Below are 27,732 nucleotides of genomic sequence, written 5' to 3'. Positions count from 1 at the left end.
TATTTATTTAGATCTTTAATTTCTTTCAACGTATTTTATAGTTTTAGAGGGTAAGTTTTGAACTTCTTTTGTTAAATTTATTAAGTGTTTTATTCATTTTGATGCTATTGTGCATGGAATTGTTTTTTTTTTTAAGATTTATTTATTTATTTCTCCCCCCCCCCCCGCCCTGCCCTGCCCTGCCCCGCCCTGCCCCGCCCTGGTTCTCTGTGTCTATTTGCTGCCGTTGTCTTCTTTGTCCGCTTCTGTTGTTGTCAGCAGCAAGGGAATCTGTGTCTCTTTTAGTTGTGTCATCTTGCTGTGTCAGCTCTCTGTGTGTGTGGCGCCATTCCTGGGCAGGCTGCACTTTCTTTTGCGCTGGGCGGCTCTCCTTACAGGGCGCACTCCTTGCGCTTGGGGCTCCCCTACACGGGGGACACCTCTGCGTGGCAGGGCACTCCTTGCGCGCATCAGCACTGTGCATGGGCCAGCTCCACACGGGTCAAGGAGGACTGGGGTTTGAACCGCAGACCTCCCATGTGGTAGACGGACTCCCTAACCACTGGGCCAAGTCTGCTTCCTGGAATTGTTTTCTTAATTTCATTTTCAGATGGCTCCTTGCAAGTGTGTAAGCATACAATTGTTTTTTATATATTGATATTGTATCCTGCAGCCTTGCTCAATTCACTTGCTATTTCTAATAGTCTTTTTAGTAGGTTCCTTAGGATTTTCTATATGTAAGATCATGTCATCTCCAAATAGAGATTGTGTTACTTGGACACAGGGTCTTACAGTATATTATAGGTGTTCCATTAATTTGTTGAATGAATTAATAAATTAGGAGAGTCAACTAGTAGATGCCTTTTAGAGTCATTTCTAAATATATAAGATTTTGAGTGACACTTGTTGAAAGAAAAACTGCACAACAACATTAATTCTAGGCTCTCATGGCTTTATTGATCAGTTGATAATTAGGACAGCATTCCACTCAGAAAGTGGATGGGAGCTCCGTCAGATGGGGAGCTTATGTAGGGCACACATGGAAGGCAGTGAGGAAATGTTCTGATTAGCTAACATTGCATTTCCATTTCACAGAGTGGGGTCTTATAGGCAGAATTATCTGCAATTCTGTATGCTGCTTTTCATTTTCCCAGAAGGCTCCTGAAGGTCAATTGTTTTTCATCTTCTGGAAAATCCTTTTTTTAAAGGGATCCCTCCTCGCATGCCCAATGCAGGCAGCCATTTAATTTTGCTTACTGCATTGAATCAGGAAAGATTTGAAGGAGGGGTGGGGAAAGAGATGAGAAACCACCTTCAGAAGGAGTGCGTCAGGGGTCAGGGCGAGAGCCGCCTGGAGAGAGGGGATAGATAGCATCATGAGGAGATGGAGGATGCCCAGTAGGCGAACTACTTTACCGAACATTCATTTCCCGGGCTGAGTTAAAGAGATCCAAGGGCAGAGGTGTTTGGCTAATCAGAGTTTAAAATGGCTACTCTTGGTTATCATGGGGTATTTCCTTGTGAAAAACCGTGGAGTAGCCTCATATACCGCTCTGGATTTGTCTTCTCCGAGGACTCCAGTAACAGTGGCAAGGTGGTAAAGATTTCTGGCCTCCCTAACTGCTGGGAGGACATTTGCAATGGCCCTGGGCGAAGGCCGACCCTAATGCTGTGTTTCTCCTCCCTCCTTCAGGTCTGAATGCTGGTGCCTTTTATGCCTTGTCCACGCTGCTGAATCGTATGGTGATCTGGCACTACCCGGTAAGGAAGGTCATGGTTCTTTCTACGTCTGTTTCTGCCGGAGCCAGGGCGGTAGTTACCACTCAGCTCCCCCAGGTGCCGGTGACAGGGTGAGGTGTGTGCGACTTGGAAGAGGCTCTGCCTTGAACCTCCACCCCAGCTCTGGTAGTAATGACCGAATGCTGCGACTGGGCGACCAGCTGGCTAGTGTCCCTGCATGCTCATTCTCTCTTCTGTAAAAGAAGCATAATTACTTGTTACAAGATTACTTTTTAGGGTTGGAAAGTAAATAATATCACTTCTATTTGCACGTGGATGATATATATATATATATATATACATGTTTGTATGTATGTATATACATACATACACATGTATATTTATATCATACAGGATAAATGTAAAGTGCATAGTATGGTACCTGGCAACACAGGAGGTAAATGTAGACATAGAATCACATGCTTTATTTGTAAAATATGGGCAAGGTTTAACTTCGAACTCTTAGTTGCTCAACAGACAGCATTTTAAAAAATGTTTCCAGGGAGTGGATGTGGCTCAAGAGGTTGAGCAATGGCTTCCTACCTGGGAGGTCCTGGGTTTGGTCCCCGGTGCCTCCTAAACAACGAAAACAAACAACAAGCAAAGCAAAGAAAAAACCAACTCAGGGGAGCGGAAGTGGCTCAGTAGTTGAGCACCAGCTTCTTACATGGGGCTGGGATAGAGTGCCCAGCGTGAGGATCACCTGCCGATTGCGGCCAAGTGTTCCAGTTTTGGAGTTTGACAGGATGAATTAAAATCCTAGCTCTGTACTTAATACTGTGTGCATTTGGGTTAGTAGGTTAATCTCACTGTGCCTCAGTGTCTTCATTTGTAAAATGGGGATGCGGATTCCTAACCTTATGAGAATTAAATGAGATAATACTATAAAAATTCCTCAGCCCAGTGTCTGGCTCTTAGTTAGTGATCAAAAGACAAAACAAAACAAAAACTATTATCTTCCCAATCTTCCCATTCCTTCTGGCACTAACAACTCAAAAAGCCTAGCAGTGGAATATTTGGACATACATATTTCAATTTCCCCTTCTGTGAAACAGAAATGATGATAAATATGATTTTAAAAAGGTTGCTGTTCGTATAAATAAATAAATAAAATCTAAAGTGCTGTTAAGGACAGAATTTGGCTTACCTCTGCCACCCCAGCATCCAGTATCACACATGTACACTGGGGTTCTCTTATGTTGGGGGAACAAGTATTTTAGGATTCTCTTCCCACTGGCAGCTTCTTACAGTCCCATCTTGCCCTGATACTTGCTGAGAATTAGCCCCAGTGGAGCCTGCATTTCCTGCTTTGCTCCTTTGTTTCATGATGACTGTAGTCTGTTCAGCGTGCTGTCCTGTCTGCTGGGTAACCTGTGGGACTGTGATTTTCCCAGGGTGAGGAAGTGAATGCTGGAAGGATTGGCCTGACCATCGTCATTGCAGGAATGCTTGGGGCTATGATCTCAGGCATCTGGTTGGACAGGTCCAAAACCTACAAGTAAGTGACTCTTTCTCTTGGAGTGAAAACTGGGGGACCTGTCTTTAAAAATGACATCTTCACTAGCTGTGCGAGTCCAAAGGTTTGGGTAAGGCGGCTGGGCAGTGAGTGGTAAGGCAGGCCGCTCAAATTTATCTTCTCTCATCCTGAGTTTCCTCTTTTATAAAGTGGGGGAAATGGTATCTAGTCTCAGGGAGGTTAGAGATAATGGAGATGAAGACCCTGCACAGTTCTGTTCTCAACCCCAGGAAGCTTTGTGGAAGGGGCAAATGAGGGAAAAAGGAAAAAAAATGCAGGAAAACAATGCCCACAGTTGGAAAGTTTGTAGGAACTCCGAACGAATGGAGATGAGGAGGTGATTTCAATGCCCTGTTCCCCTGGCTTCCTCTTGGACCCCATGGGATTAACCAAGGTGCTCCATGCTTATTGCAATTTGTAGATACTATATTTCAACTCCTTATACCTTGATGGAAAGTATTATGATATATTTTGGGCCTGACTGCCTAATTAAATTCTGAGAGCCCAGAGCAGTCTTTCTCAGATTTTAGTGTATACCATTTTCATCCAGGGATGCTTATTAAAAATGCAGATTCTGGAGCCCCTTGGTTGCTGATTCAGTAGAGGAATCTGCATTAGTAAAAAACAACTGGGTGCCTTGATTCGATAGTCATTTTTTGGAGAAAGTACTCTGAAGAAGAGATCCGGCATCCTTCCTTTGTGTTCTGTCTTTCCGGTGCTCTTCATGCATTGGGTGCTCAATTAATGCTGAGTAGTGGGGCAGCTGCCAGGGTTGTCCAGTGCTGGGGTGGGGTGGCATTCCAGGCTGCTTCGTCAAGGCCTCCAAAGTTTCCAGTGTCTGGAGGCAACAGACAGTGGCAGACCTGTTCTCTGCCACACAAACCCACTTCTGTGAGGCTCTGGACAGACCAGGTCTCACTCTGGCCACCCCAATCAAAGGCCAATTGAGGCCATCCCCAGGGGCGTGGCTGCCTCACTTAGCCCGAGGAGGAGCCTGGCTCTGCTTCATTACTCCTAGTGGAGATTGGCTGCTGTCTTGCCTCTGCCATCTGTGTTGCTTGCTTCAGCCATATACGGGGGCAGTGTGGACTGGCCACTCCCTAACCAGTGAACAGCAGTGTCCCTTTTTCCAGGGATTCCTCTGTGGCAGGAGAAGGGAGGGATTGGAATGTCAGCTGGGCTTGGACATGGGCAGCCAGATGATTCACATGGATTAAAAATACAGTAGAGGGATTGGGGAGGATGCTTCCCCAGCCTAGCCTAGGCGTCGCTGGTCCCGAGTGTCACTTGATGTCTAAATCCAGCAGTCAGCATGAGACACCAACCAACCCAGGCAGAGAAAGGACCACTCTCAGTGGGAAGAGAGAGCCCTGTGATCTGGTCATTTTGGTGCCAGTTCTCATTCCCTAAGGCTCCCAGGTTCATCCAGGTTGGCTGGAGGCTGGAATTGAGTGGTGAGGTTTGTTTTATCTCAGGCTGGGAGTACAGATAGTTTTTCTAAGCTGGTCAGTGGTTTGAGATGAAGCAATGGTTAAATGAACATGGCCCAACAAAAACAGTCCATCTTCTGTTGAGTATTGTAGGATCAGTGGGAAAGATGGGTGTCCATGAAGTTGCTTTCTGCAGGGTGGCTGGTGAAGGAGGGGAGCAGGGTGAAGGCAGGAGGAGCTCTTCCACCCTGAGCAGCTGCTCTGAACCACCGTGTGGGAAAGGCCCCTGGCCTTGGCTTTTCCAAACATGAAGCCGCATCCTGTGTCTTTATTGCTGTGTGCAGCACCAGAAAGAGCATACATTTTGGAGTCTGAAAGACCTGGGTTCAAATCCCAACTTTGCTGATGACTCAAAAGGTTGCTTTGGACAAGTAACTTGACTGGTCTGAGCCTGAGTTTCCTCATTTGTATTGGGGATAGTCATACCTACCTTTCAGGGCTTTGGCATTTATGAATGAAATCATAAATGCATGTAAAGTGCTTCACACAATTTCTGGCATCCAAAAAATGTAGATGTAAGTTTGACATAAGCATAATGTGGCCCAGCTGTGCCCCCACAGTGTTTCTGGCTTTTGGGGAGGTGTGGGAAGGCTTTGAGCATTGGCTTTCTGAGCCCTGATAGTCACAACAGGAGAGCAGAGGGATGCGCAGAGCCTGTGCTCTGCAGCTCGTAGTACAGGGAGAAGAATGTGGGTCTGGTGACAGGAGGAGGCAGTGCAGTCATGGAATCCCGAGTGGGTGATGTGGAAAAAGAAGTGTGTGGAGGGGCACAGGCAGGGGTGAGCCTGAGGTAAAGCCAGGACTTTGCTGGTGGTACTTCTGAAGGGACAGACAAAAGGAAATGTAGCAGGGAGGGGATGGAGTGTTCCCTGTTTGGCTTTGGAATTGATTTGGAGAAGTTCTTTTAGTTCCCACTGACTGGGGTGTATAGTAGTTCCGATCTGACAGGAAAAGCTGTGCCAGGCCTGTGCAAGTGGCAACAGGAGGTCAGCAAGAACCTAAAAATCAGATCCCTGCCCGGCATTGTCAGAGGGTCTTGGGACAAAGCAAGCAAGCAGAATCGGATGGCATCTGGGATGGTCCTAAGCGTCACTGCCATCTGACCACACCTGGTGCTTGTCCTGGTTTTTTTCTAGTGGAGGGTTAGGGAACGGAAAGGGTCTTGTCCTTTTTGCTTGTAAATGGGATGTGACAAGTCAAGGGGCAGTTTGATATTGTTGAGAGGGTTCTGCAAGAAGAGAATACACGTCCAGCAAGAGGGACTTATAGTCTCCTGATCTTTCGCTTTGTAGCAGTGACCATGAAGTAATTAAGTAATTATTTGTGTGACCATTGGGTCCGTGTGCATATCTCTCATGGGCATAAAGCTCTATGAGGGAAGATTCCCCAGCATACAGCAGAGGGCTCGAAAGTGAGCACGTGCCCAATAGATGTGTGTGCGGTGAATGAATGAATGAATGAATGAATGAATGAATGATCCTGTTAAAGTCAGAAGTAGGTGATTCAGGTTCTTTGTTTCTGTTTGTAGGGAGACGACCCTGGTGGTATACATCATGACTCTGGTGGGCATGGTGGTATACACCTTTACCTTGAAACTGGGACACCTGTGGGTGGTGTTCATCACAGCTGGCACAATGGGGTAAGTTTCATCTCTTGGGTGTATTTGGAAAACAATGTCCTGGAAGCAGGTTTCGATCCCTTTGCTATCTTCCCACTGACCTCAGGAGATGAGGAAATGGTGTTCAGGGGTCATGTTTGCTTATAGCACTTCAAAAGGCTCCCTGCTGTTGGAATGGGGTGAAGCATGGAGCGTATCCTGCCCTGGCTTCTGCGAGTCTTTTCTAATTCTACCTGGGACAACAAGGGGTCATAGAAGAATCACAGGGCTTGGAATCAGAAATTCTGGATTCTGGTGCCAGTTCTGCTGTTGACTAAATATTGTTAAGATGTCAGTTCTACCCAAGTTGATGTAGAGATTCAATGCAATCCCAATAAAAATTCCAATAGCCTTATTTTTGCTGACATGGAGCAGCCAATTATCAAATTTATTTGGAAGGGTAAGGGTCCCCAACTAGCAAAAAATATCTTTAAAAAGAAGAATGAAGTTGGAGGACTCTCACTTCCTTACTTTAAAACATATTGCTTAACTACAGTGGTAGAAACAGCATGGTACTGGCGTAAAGCTAGACACATTGACCAATAGAATCGAATCGAGAGTTCAGAAAAAGAACTTTGCATCTACAATCAAGCGATTTTTGACAAAACCTGTCAAGCCCAACCAGCTGGGTCAGAATAGTCTATTCAACATTTGGTCCTCACATCTACAAAAATTAACTCGAATGGATCAAAGACCTAAATATAAAAGCTAGAACCTTAAAGCTCCTAGAAGAAAATGTAGGGGAACATCTTCAAGGTCTGGTGGTAGGTTGGTGGTTACTTAAACCTTATACCCAAAGCATGAGCAAGGAAGTAAAAAAAGGTTAAATGGTACCTCCTCAAAATGAAAAACTTGTACTTCAAAGGACTTGATCAAGGAGGTCAAAAGCCAGCCTACTCAATGGGAGAAAATATTTAGAAACCACATGCCCAATAAGAGTTTGATTTCCATGTTATATAAAGAGATCAGACAACCCAATGATAAAAAGTCAAGCAATCCACTTAAAAAATGGACTAGAGACTCAGACAGTTTTCCAAAGAGAAGAAACAAATGGCCAAAAAGCACATGAAAAAATGTTCAGCATTACTAGCTATTAGGGAAGTGCAAATCAAAACTACAATGAGATACCATTTCACACCGTATAGAATGGCCATTATTAAAAAAACGAAAACTACAAGTGCTGGAGAGGATGTGGAGAACTAGGAACACTCCTTCACTGTTGATGGGAATGTAGAATGGTGCAACCTCTATGGAAGACAGGTTGGTGGTTCCTTAGGAAGCTAAATATAGAACTGCTGTATAATCCAGCAATCCCACTACTAGGAATATGCTCAGATGAACTGAAAGCAGGGATGCAAACTGACATTTGCACACTGATGTTCATAGTGGTATTATTTACAGTTGCCCAAAGATGGAAACAATCCAAGTGTCCATCAACTGATGAATGGATAAACAAAGTGTGGTATATGCGTACAATGGAATTCCATGCTACTTTAAGAACAAATGAAATTGAGATGCATGAAATAACATGGATGAACCTTGAGGACATTATGTTGAATGAAATAAGCCAGACACAAAAGGATAACTATTGTATGATCTTGCTAAGTGAATAAATGAGTAAACGAATGGGGTTAAAATCTAGTGTATACAAATATGTGATTATGCCAAATACCATTGATTGTACACTTTATTAGTATGTATTAATAAAATTGGTTTGTTAAAAAAACAAAGGAACAATTTGGGGAAAAATCTAGTGTATAGGTTACTAGGAGATAGGATGATGGCTGAGAAGGGGATACTGATGTTCAGTGTATGTAGAATTTTTAAATAGGTTGATTGTAAATGTGTGGAAATGGATTGAGTTGATAGTAACACATTATAGTGATTATAATTAACAATGCTGATTTGTAATTGTGACTTCAGTGGAAAGGGATAGTCTAGGGATGTAAATGTTCAATTGAAAGAAAGCTAGAGAATAATCTAGGGACTGTATAAATAGTAAACTTGATAGATGAAGATTGTGGTTCATAGAACAACTACAAGAATGTGCTTCTATGAACTAGAACAAATGTACATCACTATTACAAGGTGTTGAGAATATGGTGATATCTGGAAAAATACAATTAATGTTTATGGACTATAGTTAACAGCAGTACTGTAATATTCTTGCATCAATGGCAAATAAGGTCCTATAGTAATTCTGAGGGTCAACAATAGGGGGGTATAAGTAGGTCTGAGATTTTTCCTTTTGGAGCAATGAAAATGGTCTGAACTTGACTGAGATGATGACAGCACAACTCTGTGATAAAACTGAGAGCCACTGAGTATATACTTTGGATGGATTGTACAAGGCATGGAATTTTTAACACAGCACACCCTTTGGTGAATGATGGAATACGGTTAAAGGTACAAATATGAGAACATTGTTGAATAAACTATAACTAATGTACTATATTAATATATGGTCTTAATAATAGAGTGGTTTATGGAAAAAATACACTAAATGCAAGCTATAGATTCTAGATAGGAGTAATATTTTGATGATGTTCTTTTATCATTTGTAACAAATGTTCTACAACAATGAGAAGTGTTGGTGGTAGGGTGATGTATGGAAATCCTGTATATTATGCATGATTGTTTTGTAAGCTCATGACTTTTCTAATAAAAAAAATGGAAAGGAAAAAAAAAGAAAACTCCCAGGCTTAAAAAAAAAAAAGAATTTTCTAGATCTGTTACATGAGAAAACAGTAGCCCTTCCTCAGGGGTCTCTGCTCAGCTCTACCTTCCATTATTTCCCTGATGGCAGTATATGAAGGAGAGTAAAAGAAAGAGAGAAAGAGAAAGATGAAGACAGGCACATATACCTCTGGCACTCAGTCATTCTCAACTGGCTACTCCCTGGAGGGAAATAAGTACACAAAGCTCCTTCCAGGTCCCATAGAGCCATAGAGATGCTACTCAGTACTACTGGTATGCTGCCTGTGTACTGAAAGTTGAACACACCAGGAATCCCAGCGCCGTCCATAAGTGACGGCTGGATCCAGAGGCCGTCTGAACACGAGGCCCACATGTGAACTTCTTCCTGACCTGCCAGGGTCTCCTTTTCCTTGATATGGCCATCACAGGGATAGCCAGATCACTTAAAGGCCTGCATGTCTTGATGGGAAGAAAGGAAACCGGAAAGGGAATTGTAAGGGAGGAGGCGGGCTCCCGTTCCTTCTTGTTCCAGAAATTCTGCATCACCCACTTTCTCTGATCTGGTCTGTAGCTTCTTTATGACTGGCTATCTCCCGCTGGGATTTGAGTTTGCGGTAGAGCTGACATACCCAGAATCAGAAGGCATGTCGTCTGGCCTCCTCAACGTGTCTGCCCAGGTAGGGTGCTCTCTTGCTCATGGATTCCTGTCCGGCATGGCTGGTGCAGGCATTGTCACGGCAGCTCAGTGCCCACCATGGGTTATTTGCCTGGATCCTGGCTTTCAGTTTTTCTGGTACCTTTCCAGGTGTTTGGGATCATCTTCACCATCTCCCAGGGTCAGATCATCGACGCCTATGGAACCACGCTCGGGAACATCTTCCTGTGCGTTTTTCTTACCCTTGGAGTGGCCCTCACTGGTAAGTTGGGGCCTGTGGCAAAGAATGAGGCTCAAGCTGCTCATGAGCAAGGCTGTCAGCTGTCTGGGACCCCAGTGTCTTGGTTGGCTGTACAGGGCTGGGGTTTCACATGCAGGTGGGAGAGCTTGCTAGGAAATCTATTTGGATTGGTGGAATAAGCATGGGCTTTGGAGCCAGAAGATCCGTGTTCGAATCCCAGACTGTGGTGCTAACCCACATAGCTATTTGGTCTTGGGCATGCTGATGAACTGCTGGGAGTCTCGGTTTCCAGAGGATTAGAGCAGGCAGGTCCCAAGTGATCCATGAGTGAGGGCCAGAATCGACATTAGCTTCTGGCTGTCAGGGGTGGTGGTGGTCCTTTGGCTTCATCAAGTTGACTGATGGTGCCCCTAATTCCTTTGAATATCCGAAGTAAGTTTGGGATACCTATGACCCTTGGGAAAATGAGAGTACCCTCTCTTGGATAATTTTGATCATTGATCTGCCTGATGACTGTCTCTCTCACTCTTCCTTCTCAATCCCTGGACTTCAGCATTCATCAGGGCAGATCTCCGGAGGCAGAAAGCAAACAAAGAAACTCCTGAGAATGTGAGTAGGTGGGGGCACGGGTCTCAGGCTTTTGATGAAAATGTGGCAGGGAGCATGGGTGGGGCCAGGGGAGGCTCCCACTATAGACCGGCTTTGGGGTGGTCATGTGACCAGCTCATCTCTCCTAAACATGGCATCCAAGAGTGTCCTCGGTAGGTGTTTTGGTACTGTTTTTCTGCTGCTCTTTCCTGGGCTCTTCTTCTGCTTCCTCCCCCCTTGAAGAAAGAGTAGTGGGGCTTCCTCCTGACCTTCCCTGCTCTGGTTGGCAGAGCACACCACTGCTGTCACAGTCTGCTGAACAGTGCCCACCCGTTGGATCCTGAGCCAAGCCCTGTTCTATTTTTATTTTTATTTTTTTTTAAGCAGATACCAGGGATTGAACCCAGGACCTCATATGTGGGAGGCAGGCACTCAACCACTGAGCTACATCCACCCCCCCATTTCTCCCCTAACAGACAGCATATCCTACTGTAGTTGCTTTTTGAACACAAACAATAAGTGTATAGTAAAGATTGCAAACTTATAAAATAAACATACATAACATCACATAGGGGTCTCATCCATCTCCCCTCCACCAACTCTTTGCATTGGTGTGAAACATTTGTTACAAACTATGCAAGAGCATCATCAAAATATTACTACCAACTATATTCCTTATCTTACATTTGGTGTATTTTTCCCCCAACCCATACATTTTTTTTTAATGTATTTTTGTTACAGATATTGTGAACTTACAAAACAATCATACAGATGTGTAGATTTCCCATACAACTGCACACCCTGGTGGAACATTTGTTATGATTATGAGATAATATCATCAGACTATTACCACCAATCATGGTCCATAGCATACATTTGGCACACTTTTTCCATATACCTCCATTATCAACACAGTATATCTTGGCATTAATGCAAGAATATTACAGTATTGCTGTTAACCATAGTCTATAGGTCACACCAATTGTAGTTTTCCCATGTTTCTCCTTATTCTCATTACCCTGCAATAGTGATGTACATCTGCTCTAGCTCACAGAAGGACTCTCTTGCATTTGTACCCTTACAACAATTCTCAACCACCTCTGGGTTCACTGTGTTATTCAGTCCCTAGATAATTCTTTAGCTTTCTTTCTATTGACATTTACTTCCCCAGACTACCTTTTTCAGTCACAATCCCATTTATAAACCAGTTGTTACTCACTATAATGTGCTACTGTGAACTCTATCCATCTCCACACTTTTACAGTCAAGTTAATTAAAACTTCTATGTACATTAAGCATCCATAGTTCTTCTCAACCCTCCTCTTATCTCTTTATAACCTATACTTTTTAATTCCAGGTGTTTATTATTTGTATTTAGTTCATATTAATGAGACCATGCAATATTTGTCCTTTTGTGTCTGACTTACTTCGCTTAGTATATCTTCAAGACTCATCCATGTTAACACATATATCCCAATTTCATTTCTTCTTATTGTAGAACAGTATTTCAACATATGTATATACCACAATTTGTTTATTCATTCATTGGTGGATGGACACTTGGTGGATGGACACTTGGGTTGTTTCCATCTTTTGGCAATTTTGTACAATGCTGCTATGAACATTGGTGTGCAAATGTCTGTTCGTGTCATAGTTTTTAGTTCTTCTGGATATATTCCTAGTAGAGAAATTGCTGGATCATATGGCAGTTCTGTATTTAGCTTCTGGAGGAACCACCAAACTGTCTTCCACAGAGTCTGCACCATTTTACAATCCCACCAACAGTGAAGTAGTGTTCCTGTTTCTCCACATCCTCTCCAGCACTAATTTTTGTCTGTTTTTTAAATAATGGCCATTCTATGTGGTGTTAGATGATATCTCATTGTTGTTTTAATTTGCATTTCCCTAATAGCTAGTGATATGGAACATTTTTTCATGTGCTTTTTGGCCATTTGTATTTCCTCTTTGGAGAAATGTCTATTTAAATCTTTTGCCCATTTTTAAAATTGGATTGCTTACTCTTTTATTGTTGAGTTGTATGATCTCTTATATAGAATGGAAATCAAATCTTTATCAGATAAGTGGTTTCCAAATATTTTCTCCCATCGACTGGGCTGCCTTTTCACCTTCTTGATGAAGTCCTTTAAATCACAGAAATGTTTAATTTTGAGGAGGTCCCATTTATCCATGTTTTCTTTTGTTGCTCATGCTTTTAGTGTAAGGTTTAAAAATCCACCACCTACCACCAGGTCTTGAAGATGTTTCCCTACATTTTCTTCTAGGAGCTTTATTGTACTCCCTTTTATATTTAGGTCTTTGATCCATTTTGAGTTAATTTTTGTATAAGGTGTGAGGTAGGGGTCTTCTTTCTTTCTTTTGGCTATGGATATCCAGTCCTCCCAACACCGTTTGTTGAATAAACTGTTCTGTCCCAATTGGGAGGGCTTGATAGACTTGTCAAAAATCACTTGGCCATAGATGTGAGGGTCTGTCTCTGAACCATCAGTTTGGTTCCATTGGTCTATGTGTCTATCCTTATGCTGATATCATGCTGTTTTTTACCACTGTAGCTAGGTAATATGATTTAAAGTATAGAAGTAAGAGTCCTCCAATTTTACTTTTCCTTTTTAAGATGTTTCTGGCTATTCTGGGCCTCTTACCCCTCCAGATAAGTTTGATAATTATGTTTTCCATTTGCTTAAAAAATGCTGGTGGAATTTTTATTCGGATTGCATTGAATCTGATATCAATTCGGGTATCTTAATGATATTTGGTCTTCCAATCCATGAGCATGGAATGTTCTTCCAATTATTTAGGTCTTTTTGATTTCTTTTACAATGCATTATAGTTTTCTGAATACAAGTGCTTTTCATCCTTGGTTAAGTTTATTCCTAAATATTTGATTCTTTTAGTGGCTATTGTAAATGAAATTTTTTCCTGACTTCCTGCTTAGATTGTGCATTATTATGTATAGAAACACCACTGATTTTTGCATATTGATCTTGTATCTTGACACTCTACTGAAATCATTTATTAGCTCTAGCAGCTTTGTTGTTGATTTTTCAGGATTTTCTAGATATACAATCATATCATCTGCAATAGTGAAATTTTTAATTCCCCTTTCCAATTTGGATGCCTTTTATTTCCTTTTCTTGCCTGATTGCTCTAGCTAGAATCTCTAGCACTATATTGAACAACAGTGGTGACAGTAGGCATCTGTGTCTTGTCCCTGATCTCAACAGGAAAGCTTTTAGTTTTTCACCATTGAGTACAATGTTAGCTGTGGGTTTTTCATATATGGCCTTTATCATGTTGGGAAAATTTCCTTCAATTCCTATTTTTTTGTAGTATTTTTATCAAGAAAGGATGCTGTATTTTGTCAAATGCCTTTTCTGTGTCAATTGATAAGATCATGTGATTTTTCTTCTTTGATTTATTAATGTGGTGTATTATGCTGCTTGATTTTCTTGTGTTGAACCAGCTTTGCATGCCTGGTATAAAACCCACTTAATCATGATGGATAATTCTTTTAATGTGTTCTTGGATTCGATTAGCATGTATTTTATTGAGGATTTTTGCATCTGTATTCATTAGAGAAATAGGTCTGTAATTGTCTTTTTTTTGTAATATCTTTATCTGGCTTTGGTATTAGGGTGATATTGGCTTCATAATGTGTTTGGTAGCATTCCTTCTTGTTGAATTTTTGGAAGAGCTTGAGTAAGATTGGTATTAAATCTTTGTTGTTGTTTTTTTTGTTTTTGTTTTTTTTAAAGATTTTCTCCACGTCTATGGCTTCTCTTTTCATTCTTTTGATAGTGTCTTTTTAAAAAAGATTTATTTATTTATTTATTTCTCTCCCCTTCTCCCCCCCTCCCCCCACACATCGAAGTCATCTGTTCTCTGTGTCTGTTTGCTGCATGTTCTTTGTCCACTTCTGTTTTCAGCGGCACAGGAATCTGTGTTTCTTTTTGTTGCGTCATCTTGTTGTGTCAGCTCTCCATGTGTGCGGCGTCATTCCTGGGCAGGCTGAACCTTCCTTCACGCTGGGCGGCTCTCCTTATGGGGTGCACCCCTTGTGCATGGGGCTCTCCCATATGGGGACACCCCTGTGTGGTACGCCACTCCTTGCATGCATCAGCACTGCGCATGGGCCAGCTCCACACAGGTCAAGGAGGCCCGGAGTTTGAACCACGGATCTCCCATGTGGTAGGCAGATGCCCTAACCACTGGGCCAAGTCCGCTTCCCTTAAATCTTCTTTGAATGCTTGGTAGAACTCACCTGTGAAACCATCTGGTCCTGGGCTTTCCATTTTGGGGAGCTGTTTGATGGCTGTTTCAATTTCTTTACTTGTGATTGATTTGTTGAGGTCTTCTATTTCTTCTAGTGGCAGTGTAGGTTGTTTGTACATTCCTAGGAATTTTTCCATTTCATTTACACTGTCTAGTTTTTTAGCATAAAGTTGTTCATTGTATCCTCTTATGATCCCCCTTATTTCTGTGGGGTCAGTAGTAAGGGTCCCTTTTTCGTTTTTTATTTCACTTATTTGCTTAGTCAGTCTAGCTAAGGGTTTGTCAATTTTGTTAATCTCCTTGAAGAACCAACTTTGGGTTTTGTTAATTTTCTCTGTTTTTTTTTTGTTCTTAATTTCATTTATTTCTGCTCTGATCTTTGTTATTTCATTCCTTCTACTTTAGGATTAGTTTGCTCTTCTTTTTCTAGTTCCTCCAGCTGTGTAGTTAGATCATTGATTTTAGCTCTTTTTTCCTTTTTAATGTAAGCATTGAGGGCTATAAATTTTCCTCTCAAAACTGCCTTTGCGGCACCCCATAGGTTCTGATATGTTGTATTCTCATTGTCATTCATCTTGAGATATTTATTGATTTCTCTTGAAATTTCTTCTTTGACCCACTGATTATTTAAGAGTGTGTTGTTTAAGCTCCATATATATGTGAATTTTCCCTTTATTTGCTGCTTGTTGATTTCCAGCTTTACTCCATTATGATCAGAGAAAGTGCTTTGTAGAATTTCAATTTTGTTGAATTTATTGAGATCTGCTTTGTGTCCAACATATGGTCTATCCTGGAGAAAGATCCATGAGCACTTGAAAAGAACGTATATCCTGCTGTTTTGGGGTGCAAAGTTCTGTATATGTTTATTAGGTTTAGTCCATTCATCGTATTATTCAAGCTCTCTGTTTCTTTATTGATCTTCTGCCCACATGTTCTATCCAATGCTGAGAGTAGTGTATTGAAGTCTCCAACTATTATTGTAGAGATGTCTATTTCTCCCTTCAGTTTTGCCAGTGTTTGCCTCATGTATCTTGGGGCATCCTGGTTAGATGCATATATATTTATGATTGTTATTTCTTCCTGGCGAATTATCCGTGTTATTAATATGTAAGCTCTTCCTTGTCTGTAGTAAGAGTTTTGCTTTTAAAGTCTGTATCATCGATGTAAGTATAGCTACCCCAGTTTTTTTTCGGGTTACTGTATCCATGGAATATCTTTTTCCAACCTTTCACTTTCAATTTATTGGTATCCTTGGGTCTAAGGTGAGTCTCTTGCAGACAACATATAGATGGCTTTTATTTTCTCATCTATTCTGTCAGTCTGTGTCTTTTGATTGGGGAGTTTAATCCATTAACATTCAATGTTATTACTGTAAAGGCAGTTCTTATTTCCTCCATTTTGATCTTTGCATTTTGTCTGCCATTTTATATTTGACACTTTTAGTTACTGTTACTGATACAGCTGTCATTTCTAGACTGTCTTCCAGGCCTCTCTCTCCTGTCTTTTCTTTTCAGGCTGTAACACTCCTTTTGGTGTTTCTTGCAAAGCTGGTCTTTTTGTTATAAACTATCTCAGTTTCTGTTTATCTGGAAATGTTCTAATCTCACCCTCATTTTTGAAAGATAATCTTGCTGAATATAAAATCCTTGACTGGCAGTTTTTCTCTTGCAGTGTCTTAAATATATCCTATCACTGTCTTCTTGCCTCCATAGTTTCTGATGAAAAATCGACACTTAATCTTATTGGGTATCCCTTATATGTTATGCATTGCTTTTCTCTTGCTGCTCTCAGAATTCTCTTTGCCTCTGGCATTTGACATTCTGATTAGTATGTGTCTCGGAGTTGGTCTATTTGGATTTATTCAGATGGGAGTACATTGTGCTTCTTGGACATGGATATCTATGTCCTTCAATAGGGTTGGGAAATTTTCCACCATTATTTCTTCAAATATTCTTTCTGCCCCTTTTCCCTTCTCTTCTCCTTCTGGGACACATGACATGTATGTTTGCATGTCTCTTGCTGTCATTTAGTTCCCTGAGACCCTGTTCATTTTTTTTCCATTCTTTCCTTCATCTGTTCTTTTGTTTGTTCACTTTTGGAGGCCATGTCTTCAAGCTCACCAATCTTTTCTTCTGCTTTCTCAAATCTGCTGTTATATGCCTCCAGTATATTTTTTATTTCATTTATTGCACCTTTCATTCCCATAAGGTATGCTATTTTTCTATGTATGCTTTCAAATTCTTTGTGGTCATCCAATGTCTTCTTAATATTCTTAATCTCTTTAGCCATCTCATTGAATTTATTAAGGAGATTTGTTTGAACATCTAAGATCAGTTGTCTCGACTCCTTTATGTCATCTGCAGACTTATCTTGCTCCCTTAATTGGGCCATCTCTTCCTGTTTCTTGGTATGGATTGTAATTTTTTGTGGTGTTTCTGCATCTGGCTTGCTAGATGTATTTATTGTGGGTACAGTTTCTCCCTTTAGTTTAGGGATTTCTTATCTTTTCTCCCTTTCTTGTCGTGTAGTAGGAGCCAAGGATGTAGTTGATGCTATAAGCTATGGAGGCTGAAGCTGCCCATGTTGCCCCAAGAATTTACGAAATTTTTCCCACCTTTCTGCTCTGTCAGGGGTAGGGACAGAGGTGTAGCCATGTATAATAATCCCAGTTGGTCACGAGACTGTCACAAGACTGTCTGTAGTCACCCAGAGACATTAATGAAGCTTCACACCTCTTCCTCCCCTAACTAATGCAGGGATGGAGCTGTTGTTTTGGTCAGCAATCTATGCTGTGTGGGTCCAAAATGACCACAGTTGTTCAGGTAACCTGATGTATCACCAGACCCTCTCCATACTGGGAGTGGGAATGGACCCTCTGGAGTGCCCAACAATCTAATATCTGTGGGCCAAATATGCCTGCATTTGCCTTGAGAGGCTTAGGGAGTACTGTCCCTTCTGCCCTTTAGGGGTTGGGAACAGAACCACAAGTGCTTAACAATTTAGTCCTGTAGGCTGAAAATACTCACCGTTGCCTGGAGAGGCTGAGGAAGCACCAGCCCCCTCCTATCCTATTGGATGGTAGGAGTGCTTCTGTGGGTGCTCAACAGTTCAGTCCCTTTAGACTGAGAATACCTGCCATTGCCTGGAGAGATTGAGGAAACACCAGCCCCTTTCTATCCTCTTAAGGCATGGGGTTCGATCCACAGGCACCTGACAGTTCAGTCCCTGTTGGCTGAAAGTACCCACCATTGTCCAGAGAGGCTGAGGAGACACCAAAACCCTCCTATCTTATTGGGGGTGGGGGAAATTCATAGGCATCCAATAGTCCAGTCCATGCAGGCTGAAGGTATGCTGTGGTCCAAAAAGGCTGTGGAAAGACAGGCCCCCTTCTTTCCTATTGGGGGGTGTGGGTGCGTCCACAAGTACCAACCAGACTAGGCTGTGTGGGCCAAAAGCACCTGCAGTTATCCAAAGAGGCTGGGCAAACACAGTCTTTCTCTTGCCCTACTGGGATTGGAGGTGGAGCCACAGGTGCTCAACAGTCAGACTTGTGTGCCCAAAACAGTTGCCCTGAGAGATTAAGGCAACACCAGCCCCCTCCTATCCAGTGCGGGGGGGTGGGGGGGTGGGGTGGGACAGAGGTGGAGATGAGATCCAAGGCACTCAACAAATCTGTTGGGCTGAAAACTACTGCCATTGCCTACAGAGGCCAAGGATACCCAGCTCCTCTCCTATTCTCTTGGGGTGCGGGAATGCAGCCCCAGGTGACCGACTATTCAGTCTGTGCCATCAGAGAGCAGTTGCACTTCCCTGGAGAGCCTGGTGCAGGTCCCGCACCTCTCTGCTGGAGTTGGGGCTGGAGCCTAGACTAGGGCTGCAGTCTGATCTTGGTGGAAAGAAGCCTGTCCCTAACGTCACTGAATTTCAGTTAGCCAGGCTCCCCCTCATGCTGGGGGCGGAATCAAGATGGCAGCTACTGGACTCTTTCCCACTTGGACAGGCTCAGACCCTACCTGGCTTTAGGATTATACTTTAGCCAGCTGAGTCCACTAATCAGTAGCTGAGGTCAGTGGACATCTGTCTCTCCCTCCACCGTTTATGGGAAGTGGAGCTTCCAACTCCAGCCACAGAATAGCTCCTGAGGCGGCTTGCGCCCCTAGAGTAGGATGGGCACCAGCTTCTGCAGCATGGCTTGCAGCTTCCCAGAGAGGTGCTGCAGGTCCCCCCAGCTTCCTCCCTACCGGAAGTGGGACTGGGGTTTAGGCTAGACCTGCAATCCAATCTGGGTGGAAAGAAGCCAGTCCTTACAAGCACTGTGATTTTCAGTCAGCACTGCTTCCCCTCCTGCCCGCGGCAGAGTCAGAATGGCGGCCACTGGCTTCCCTCTGACCTGGGCAGGCTCAAAGTTTAGTTGTTCCTAGGACTCTACTTCAGCCCACCAAATCCACTAATCAGTAGCTGAAATCAGCGCCACACTGTGTTTTCCTCCTGTTTTTATTGGGGGAGATGGAACTTCAACTCCAACCATAGAATAGCTCTCGAGGCAGCTTGCACACCATGGGCACCGACCTCTGTGGCGTGGAGGTCTCTACTGACGATTCCTCTGTGCAAATGGGTAGTCTCCTCCTTCCACACTGTCAAGGATGTTGCAGGATACTCCTCTGGTCTCCTGGGTCCTCCAAAAGGTGCTTTAGGTAGCTCTGGGTGACCACCAACTGCCCTGTTTCAGGAGCTGACTTCCAGAGCTCCTTACTCTGAGGCCATCTTGGCTCCAACCCCTTCATTCATTGTAGTTGCTTTTTTTAACTTAACATATTACAAACATTTTACCAGGTCATTAGTCTTTTATAACATCCTTTAATGTCTGCACAGTGTTCCATTACATGGATTAAACCATAATTCATTAGCCATTTTCCAGTTCATGGGCATTAAATTTGTTTCCAATTTTAGCTGTCAACAACATTGTGATTCATATCTTGGAAACCAAAATCTTTGTGCATGTTCTTAAGTACAGATTTCCTTGAGAAATGGATCAATGGTGATACCCAGTTTTAAGACTGTTGATATGTATTGCTAAACTGTCCTCTAGAAATGTATATCAGTACTACTGATGAATAATACTACTAGCTGTGGATGAGAGTGCCAACACTGAGTATTCATCATTTTGAAAAATCTTTGCCAATTTTCTAAGGCAGAAATGGTATCCAAGAAGTATATATATTCAGCATTTTATTTTATTTTATTTTTTTTATTTATTTATTTTTTTAAAGATTTATTTATTTTATTTCATTTCCCCCCCTCCCCTGGTTGTCTGTTCTTGGTGTCTGTTTGCTGCGTCTTGTTTCTTTGTCCGCTTCTGTTGTCAGCGGCTTTGTCCGCTTCTGTTGTCCTCAGCGGCACGGGAAGTGTGGGCGGCGCCATTCCTGGGCAGGCTGCACTTTCTTTTCACGCTGGGCGGCTCTCCTTACGGGCGCACTCCTTGCGCGTGGGGCTCCCCCACGCGGGGGACACCCTTGCGTGGCACGGCACTCCTTGCGCGCATCAGCACTGCGCATGGCCAGCTCCACACGGGTCAAGGAGGCCCGGGGTTTGAACCGCGGACCTCCCATGTGGTAGACGGACGCCCTAACCACTGGGCCAAAGTCCGTTTCCCTCAGCATTTTAAGGATACATGTTGGCAGATAGATGATCATCTTCAGTACTGTACTAGTCATCTTCTGATATCACATTCTGGAGAGTTGGCAAGCAGCAGCAGGCAGCGTGTAGAGGGAGGAGGCTAGTACAGGAAATTCACTGGGGAGCCAGGGAAGGCCCTGTAGCAAGAAGGGCCTTTTACAGGCTGGCACGAGGACCACGGCAAAGGCACCATGAAAAGGGGCTTTTAGTGTGCTATATACAAGGAGATGCCATGATTTGGTGCATTTTGGTGAATATATATGTAAAGATAGAGGTGCCTAAAATAAAATAGGTTTCGGGTGAAAAGGTTTCAGTTTGGAATGTGGTGCATTGTGTCAAGAGACAAAAGGTTTTGCTATGCTTATTTATCAGTTTACTTTGGCAGATATAGACAAAAGAGTAAATAAAAATCACAGATAATCTTAACACCCAGAGATAACCTAGTCACATTTTAGGCTATTTTCTATTGCCGTTTTCTTTGGGTATGTGTGTGCACTTTTGGTTTTCTACCCTGCTTTTTTTATCCACTATAGCTTGACAACCTTTCCCCACCATGCCATTCTACCACAACCTCATGTCTATATCTGTGGAGTTCTCCTCCTGTTTAGTAGTTAGGTCATGTTCTGAGTATAGCAAGGAGCTGTACAGAATGACAGCTTCCCACCAGACTTGAGAGGGATACGTCAGGCCAAAGAATGACTCGGACTAGTCCAGCTTGGCAAGTAAATGAGTGTTTATTAGGGGGCTTACTTGGGTCCTCGACTTTGGCGGTAGGAGGAGAGATGACAGTTCTGAGCTCGATCATCTGCACCTCACTGCAAGACAAGAGGAAGGCGCATGACGGGGAATGTGACTTACAGAATGCAGTGATTAAAGATGTACTGATCAGTTACAGGTTTCCAAGCAGTTCCTGAGGCTTGCCTTTTAACTAGCTAGGAATGGAATGTCGCTGCGAAGAGAAGGGGAAAGAACTGGAAGGGTTGGGGGAGAAAATGCAAAGTTTTATATGCCACAGGTCATCTCAGTATTTCACTACTATGTCTAGAGCAAGGACAAAACCCTTATTCTTGTGGCCAGATCCTTGAGGGCGTGGACCAAGTTTGCTAATCGAGGTGGGAGTAGAGTAGTCAGCTCAGTCTCCTTCAGTGTGGGGTTCTGGAAATAGCCCTGAATAGGAGTATGAGAGTCAAGTTCCAGTCATGGTGCTCCATGGTCTGTGTCCCTAGGTCACTCCCTTTGCTTCTCGGGACCTCACTTGCATCTGTGGAGGCTGAGACTCATGGGGAGACTGTGGCTGTCACAGAGCCTCCCTTTCCTGGAGCCCTGTCACTTACACACCCTGTGGCGATCCATAAAACTCTGAAACCTGCATGCAAATTCAGTGCCAGAGTCAGGTGAAGCCGGGGACGCTTCAGATCTAGCCAGTCTGCTTTTTTTTTTTCTTTTTTCTCACCTGTAATGTGTACAGTTTGGGTCCAAAGAGATGGGAGAGGTTTGGGTGATGACTGACCTTCACTGTCAGAATCGTGCTGGTTGGGGTTTCCATCTTTCTTCCAATTGGTAATTCTTGGCCACATAGGTAATGGTTGTGCTTCCAACCCCACTAACGTATGTTTCCAACTGTGCTCTCCAGGTGATGACTTTGAGGGTGTTTGTGTGTATGTGTGTGTGTAACTGAGAAAGGGAAAGAGAGATGACACTGATCATGAGATCTCACTGATCATGAGATCATGAGACTGATGGACCTCAGTAGGCTCCTGGTTGACTGAAGGAAGGCTCCTCATGGCTGAGACTGACGTGGTGCCAAAAAGTTCGTAGAATTGAGAATGGACTGGGTGGATTTCTCAGCTCTTGCCATTGCTGTGCACTGCTCTGTGGATATTCCCTGGGGGAAGAAAACTCAGTTTGTTTGCTGGACCCTGGATTCTAGCTTGGTTCTGCAAAGGCTCCTCTTGCTCCTGAGGACTGTTGGCTGTGCAATGCTGGGCCTGTGTCCCAGGCCTTCTCACTAACATAGAACTACCCTCGAGGTGACAAGGAAAGCACTTCTTAAAAGAGCAGAAAAATGCTCAAGTCGGCAGTCTCTATCTGGGGGCCCCACGAGGACATTTCCAGGCCATACCCACCTGGGAAGTGTGACCCAAGACTTCTCTGTAAACTAATACTGTGTCATCCCTCCTTGAGAAATCCAAAGCCAAATGGACCCAAATACTTTTGGTTTATGCATTAAAAGTATGCATATATATATACATATATCATCACTGAAATTATACATGCAATGATGCCTCCTGCCCTCTTTAAAATTTTTTCTTCGTTGCATCCATATACATTATAACAATATTTCTTATCTTTTGGTGGTTGCCTCCAAATGGGGTAGTTAGAAATTCTGAGGGAGTTGCAGGCCTGGCACTTAGCTATTCGATGGTTAGTTGAGGTGAGTTTTAGGGTGTTGGAATGGGGCAGGAGAGCGGGCTTTGCTCCTCTCTCAATCCTGACAGTGAGCCTGGAACAGTGGCAGTCAGACTGGGATGGTGTGTGGTGGCAGTGGCACATAGATGGCTGATCTTGTTTTCCTTTTGATGACTTGGTGGTGGTGGCGTGTGTGTGTGTGTGTGTGTGCTTGAGGAGTGTGCTTACGGCAGGGGCCGAATGCTGCTTTTCCTGTTCCTGTCGGGGATGTTGAGTGGCCTCTGGCTCTTAGATGCCCCACAGTTTAGAGTCATTGGTGATGGATGTGACTCCAGCCAGGCTGGAGTCCTGTGCCTCTTTACCTAAGGCACTGCCTGCTTGTTTTGTCTTGTAGAAACTCCAGGAGGAGGACAGCAACACCAGCAAAGCACCGACCACTGTATCTGAGGAGCATTTCTGAGAGACAAAGGTGGCAGCTCAGGGAATGTGGAGAACGTCCCCTCCGTTCAGGACAGCGTTTCCTGCAGCACAAAGGTCTTCGCTGAAGAAGCGTTTGGAGGGGACTGGCTGGAATATTTGGTGCTTGAACAGTGGGGCCTTTGCCTCCTGGAATCCACTCAAGAGCTTGGATGGTCTAGTGGGAGAAAATTGTACTCTTCCACCGAATGTGGATTCGAATCCTGCCCTCTCTTCCTTTTAGGTTATGGAAGCTGGTACTGGGAATATTCGAGTCAGACATCTGACTTGGTCCCTTGCCTTCCCTCTTCACCTCCGTCCCTCATGGAGAAAGTCTGCAAAATTATCACGGGAAGAAAGCCTATTCAGGATATTAACTTTTTCTAGTGTTTTAAGACTCTCACCTGCAGCCCAGTTCTAAGGCGTGGCAGCTGCTCTGGATGAGTAACGTTCCTGGGCCGTCAGACCGACTGCTCTCCTTCCGTGGGAGAACGCATCAGAACCATCCCATCAGAACTCTTGGGCCTAGACTCTCCTGGCCTCCTGTTGTGGTCTGTTGCCAAACCCTCTTCATAAGAGCTGATGAAACCAAACATCAATAAACTTGACGAGAACTTTGTTGTGTCCGTGAAGGAGAAGGGGATCGGAGAGGGCCTAGGGGCTCCTTCTGAGCATGTGTGTGGAGGCCCATATCTGGGAACTCTGGTAGCTTGATTTGGGGATGGAGAGGTTCTTTTCTACAAAAGAAATCCTTGCCCAGGGACGTCTCTTTGTGTCAAATAGTCGCCTCCGATGCCTTCACCTGGCCCATGGCATTAGGAAACGGGGTCCTCGGCCTAAGTGCTTGCTTTCTCCGATTGAGGGAAATCCCAGGCAACTTACTCCAATCTTTACTGAAAACTAATCTTGATTCATTCCATCCTGAGAGAGCCAAAGCTGCCTCTGAGAGATGAACAGGGTGGAAGAAAAGATGACCCTTGAAATGGGAATTGAGTCTGCTTGTATCAGATCCCACCTCTGGGTGGGGACAGTGTTTGCACATCCAACTCTCCCCACCCCCCTTCTAGCAAGTCTCCATCAGATGTGCTAAATTGAAAGAGTCCCTTTAAACCCACTCAAGTGGTGGCCTTCCCCGCCTCGCCTGCTGTCTGGCTATACTCATGGGCTTTGGTAATTTCTCCTGAAAATAAGAATTTTGGCCGTTTTTCCTGCACATCAAGCAGCATGTTCAGGGCCACGGTGCTGTCCTGCTGTGGCCACTGCCCTGGCCTCCACCTACTGGGGCAGCCTGCATGGGGTGCTTGGGCCACTGACACTGAGGGGACCCAGCCTCGGGGGTGTGCATGCACAGACGTGAGCAACAAACCTTAGGATCACACGCTGCGTACGTGATAAAAGCATCTCACACTTTCAGTGGGTGGGGAGTAAGTGAAGGGTACAAGAGAGATGAAGAGAAGGTGCGCCTTACTTTTTTGTTTTTTCCCCTTTTTTTTTAACGAATCAACTTTATTCGTATATATTAATAAAGCATACAATTCATCCAATGTGTACCATCAGTGGTATTTGTTATAATCACATAGTTGTGCCTGCATTACCACAGTCATCATTAGAGCATTTTCATTATTTCAGTAATAATAATAATAAATAATAAACAAACTAGCAAGAAAATTCTGCACCCCTCAATCTCTCTATGCCTCCCCTGCTGTACCTAGCTGCTATTTCTGGCTATTCTTGCAACTATTACTTATTTACTAAGCAGTTTTATTGTGATATATTCACATACCATATGATTTATCCAAAGTGTATAATCAATGGCTTTTAGTATAATCACAATGTTGTGCATTCATCACCACAAAAAATTTTATAACAATTTCATACTCCAAAAAGAAAAACTCTACACTCCTTAACAGTCCTTCCCTAGCCCTACATAACTACTAGTCTAGCTTCATCTTTATAAATTGATTTATATTTACACTTTATATAAAATGGAATCTGTAGTAATTACTTTGCATCTGATCTCTTTCACTTAGCATAGGTTTTTTTTTTTTTGGTTAACATCTTATAGTGTTAACATACATTTGTTCAATTTCAAAGAAAAACAGTCTTACGTATGCAATTTTACCCATATTCATATTTCACATGTGGTTTTACTATGCTATGCAGTTCCATGTTACATTTTTTATCTTTCCTTTTAGTAATCTACATGACCTTAGACTTTCCCTTTAAACCCCTTTCATACCCACATAATAGTATGCTAGTTACAGACATGAAGTTGGGCTTTTGCCTTTTCTATTCATTTCCAAAGATTAACACACATCCTTTTTTACCAATTCTGCACAAGTTAACCTTCAGCTTTCCATTCCCTAACCTCATTCTATTTTCTGGTGACCCATATTCTAGTTAAGTCCATGAGTTTACACAATATATTTAGTTAATAGTAGCACATACAGCATTTGTCCTTTTGTGTCTGTCCTGCTTCACTCAACATAATGGCCTCCAGGTTCATCCATGTTGTCATATGCTTCATGACTTCATTTCTTCTTTACAGCTGCATAATATTCCATTGTGTGAATAAACCACAATTTGTTTATCATTCATTGGTTGATGGACACCTGGGTTGTTTCCAACTTTTGGCAATCATGAATAATGCTGCTATGAACATCAGTGTGCAGATGTCTATTCCTGGTACCACACTCCATTCTTCTGGATATATACCTAGCTTTGGAATTGCAGGATCACACGGCAAGTCTATACTCAACTTCCTTAGGAACTGCTAAATAGTCCTCTATAGTGGCGGTACCATTCTTTATTCTCACCAACAATGAGTAAGTGTTCCTATCTCTCTACATCCTCTCCAGCACTTGTTGTTTTCTGTCTTTTAAATAGTGGCCATTCTAATAGGTGTGAAATGATATCTCATTGTAGTTTCGATTTGCATTTCCCTAATTACTAGTGACTTTGAACATTTTTTTCATGTGCTTTGTCACCATTTGTATTTCTTCTTTGGACAAACTTCTATCCAAGTCTTTTGCCCATTTTTAAATTGGGTTGTATATCTTTTTATTGTTGAGTTATAGCATCTCCTTATGTCATGTATACTAAGCCCTTATCAGATATGTGATTTCCAAATATTTTCTCCCATTGAGTTGGCTGCCTTTTCACCCTGTTGACAAAATCCTTTGAGGTGCAAAAATGTTTAATTTTGAGGAAGTCCCATTTATCTATTTTTTTCTTCCTTTCTCTTGCTTTTGGTGTAAAGTCCAAGAAATCACCACCTACCACAAGTTCTTTAAGATGTTTTCCTACATTTTCTTCTAGTAGTTCTATGGTTCTGGCTTTTTATATTTAGATCTTTGATCCATTTTGAGTTGATTCTTGTATAGGGAGTGAGATAGGGGTCCTCTTTCATTCTTGTGGTTATGGATATCCACTTCTCCCTGCACCATTTGTGTGTGTTTAAGATTTATTTTTTTATTTTATTTATTCCTCCCTCCTTGTTTTGTGCACTCTGTGTCTGCTTATCTTTTCTTTAGGAGGCACTGGGAACTGAACCTGGGACTTGCCATGTGTGAGACAGGTGCTCAATCACTTGAGTCACCTCTGCTCCCTGCTTTGCTGTATCTTTCATTGTGTTTCCTCGTTGTGTCATCTTCCTGTGTCATCTAGTTGCATCAGCTCACCATGCCAGTCCATTATGCCAGCTCACTGTCTTGCTTGTCTTCTCTAGGAGGCACTGGGAACCAAACCTATGACCTCCTGTGTGGTAGGTGGGAGCTTAATCATTTGAGCCACATCCACTTCCCAGCACCATTTGTTGAAGAGACTGTTTTGTCCTGTTAACATGGCTTTGGCAGGTTTGTTGAAAATCAGTTGGCCATAGAAGTGAGGGTTTATTTTGGGTTTTGCAATTCTATTCCACTGATCAATGTGTCTATCTTTATGCCAGTACCATACTGTTTTGACCACTGTAGTTTTATAATATGTTTCAAGGTCAGGCAGTGAAATTCTTCCCACATCGCTCTTCTTTTTTAGGATGCTTTTTGCTATTTGGGTGTACTTTTCCCTCCTCAGATTGCTCAATACTAGTGTGCAGAAACATTACTGATTTATGTGTATTAATCTTGTATTGTGCCACTTTGCTGAACTCATTTATTAGCTCAAGTAGCTGTCATAGATATTTAAGAATTTTCTAAATATAAGATGATGTCATCTGCAAATAGTTAAGAGTTTTACTTCCTCTTTCCTATTTGGATGCCTCTTTTTTTTTTTTTCTTGTCTAATTGTGCTAGCTAGAACTTC

General features: G+C 42.9%; 1 protein-coding gene across 2 annotated transcripts in view; it reads left to right on the top strand.

The window, feature by feature from the left end:
• Positions 1 to 24,977, top strand: part of FLVCR2 (FLVCR choline and putative heme transporter 2) — a 64,865-nt gene extending 39,888 nt beyond the window's left edge. Inside the window, exons 4-10 of one of the 2 annotated variants that reach the window (XM_058293061.2) lie at positions 1,673 to 1,740; positions 3,153 to 3,256; positions 6,293 to 6,403; positions 9,690 to 9,795; positions 9,924 to 10,035; positions 10,568 to 10,623; positions 23,372 to 24,977. In XM_058293061.2, coding sequence (XP_058149044.1) covers positions 1,673 to 1,740; positions 3,153 to 3,256; positions 6,293 to 6,403; positions 9,690 to 9,795; positions 9,924 to 10,035; positions 10,568 to 10,623; positions 23,372 to 23,437 — 623 coding nt within the window. In that variant the 3' untranslated portion in view covers positions 23,438 to 24,977. The remainder of the gene's footprint in view (positions 1 to 1,672; positions 1,741 to 3,152; positions 3,257 to 6,292; positions 6,404 to 9,689; positions 9,796 to 9,923; positions 10,036 to 10,567; positions 10,624 to 23,371) is intronic. The other variant, XM_058293062.2, reaches the window with a different exon arrangement.
• The last annotated feature ends 2,755 nt before the right edge of the window (positions 24,978 to 27,732 follow it).

This window comes from Dasypus novemcinctus, chromosome 3, assembly GCF_030445035.2.
Source record: "Dasypus novemcinctus isolate mDasNov1 chromosome 3, mDasNov1.1.hap2, whole genome shotgun sequence".
NCBI classification, from domain to species: Eukaryota; Metazoa; Chordata; class Mammalia; order Cingulata; family Dasypodidae; genus Dasypus; species Dasypus novemcinctus.
Note: the sequence above shows the minus strand (reverse complement) of the source record. Positions and strands in the feature narration are given on the sequence as shown.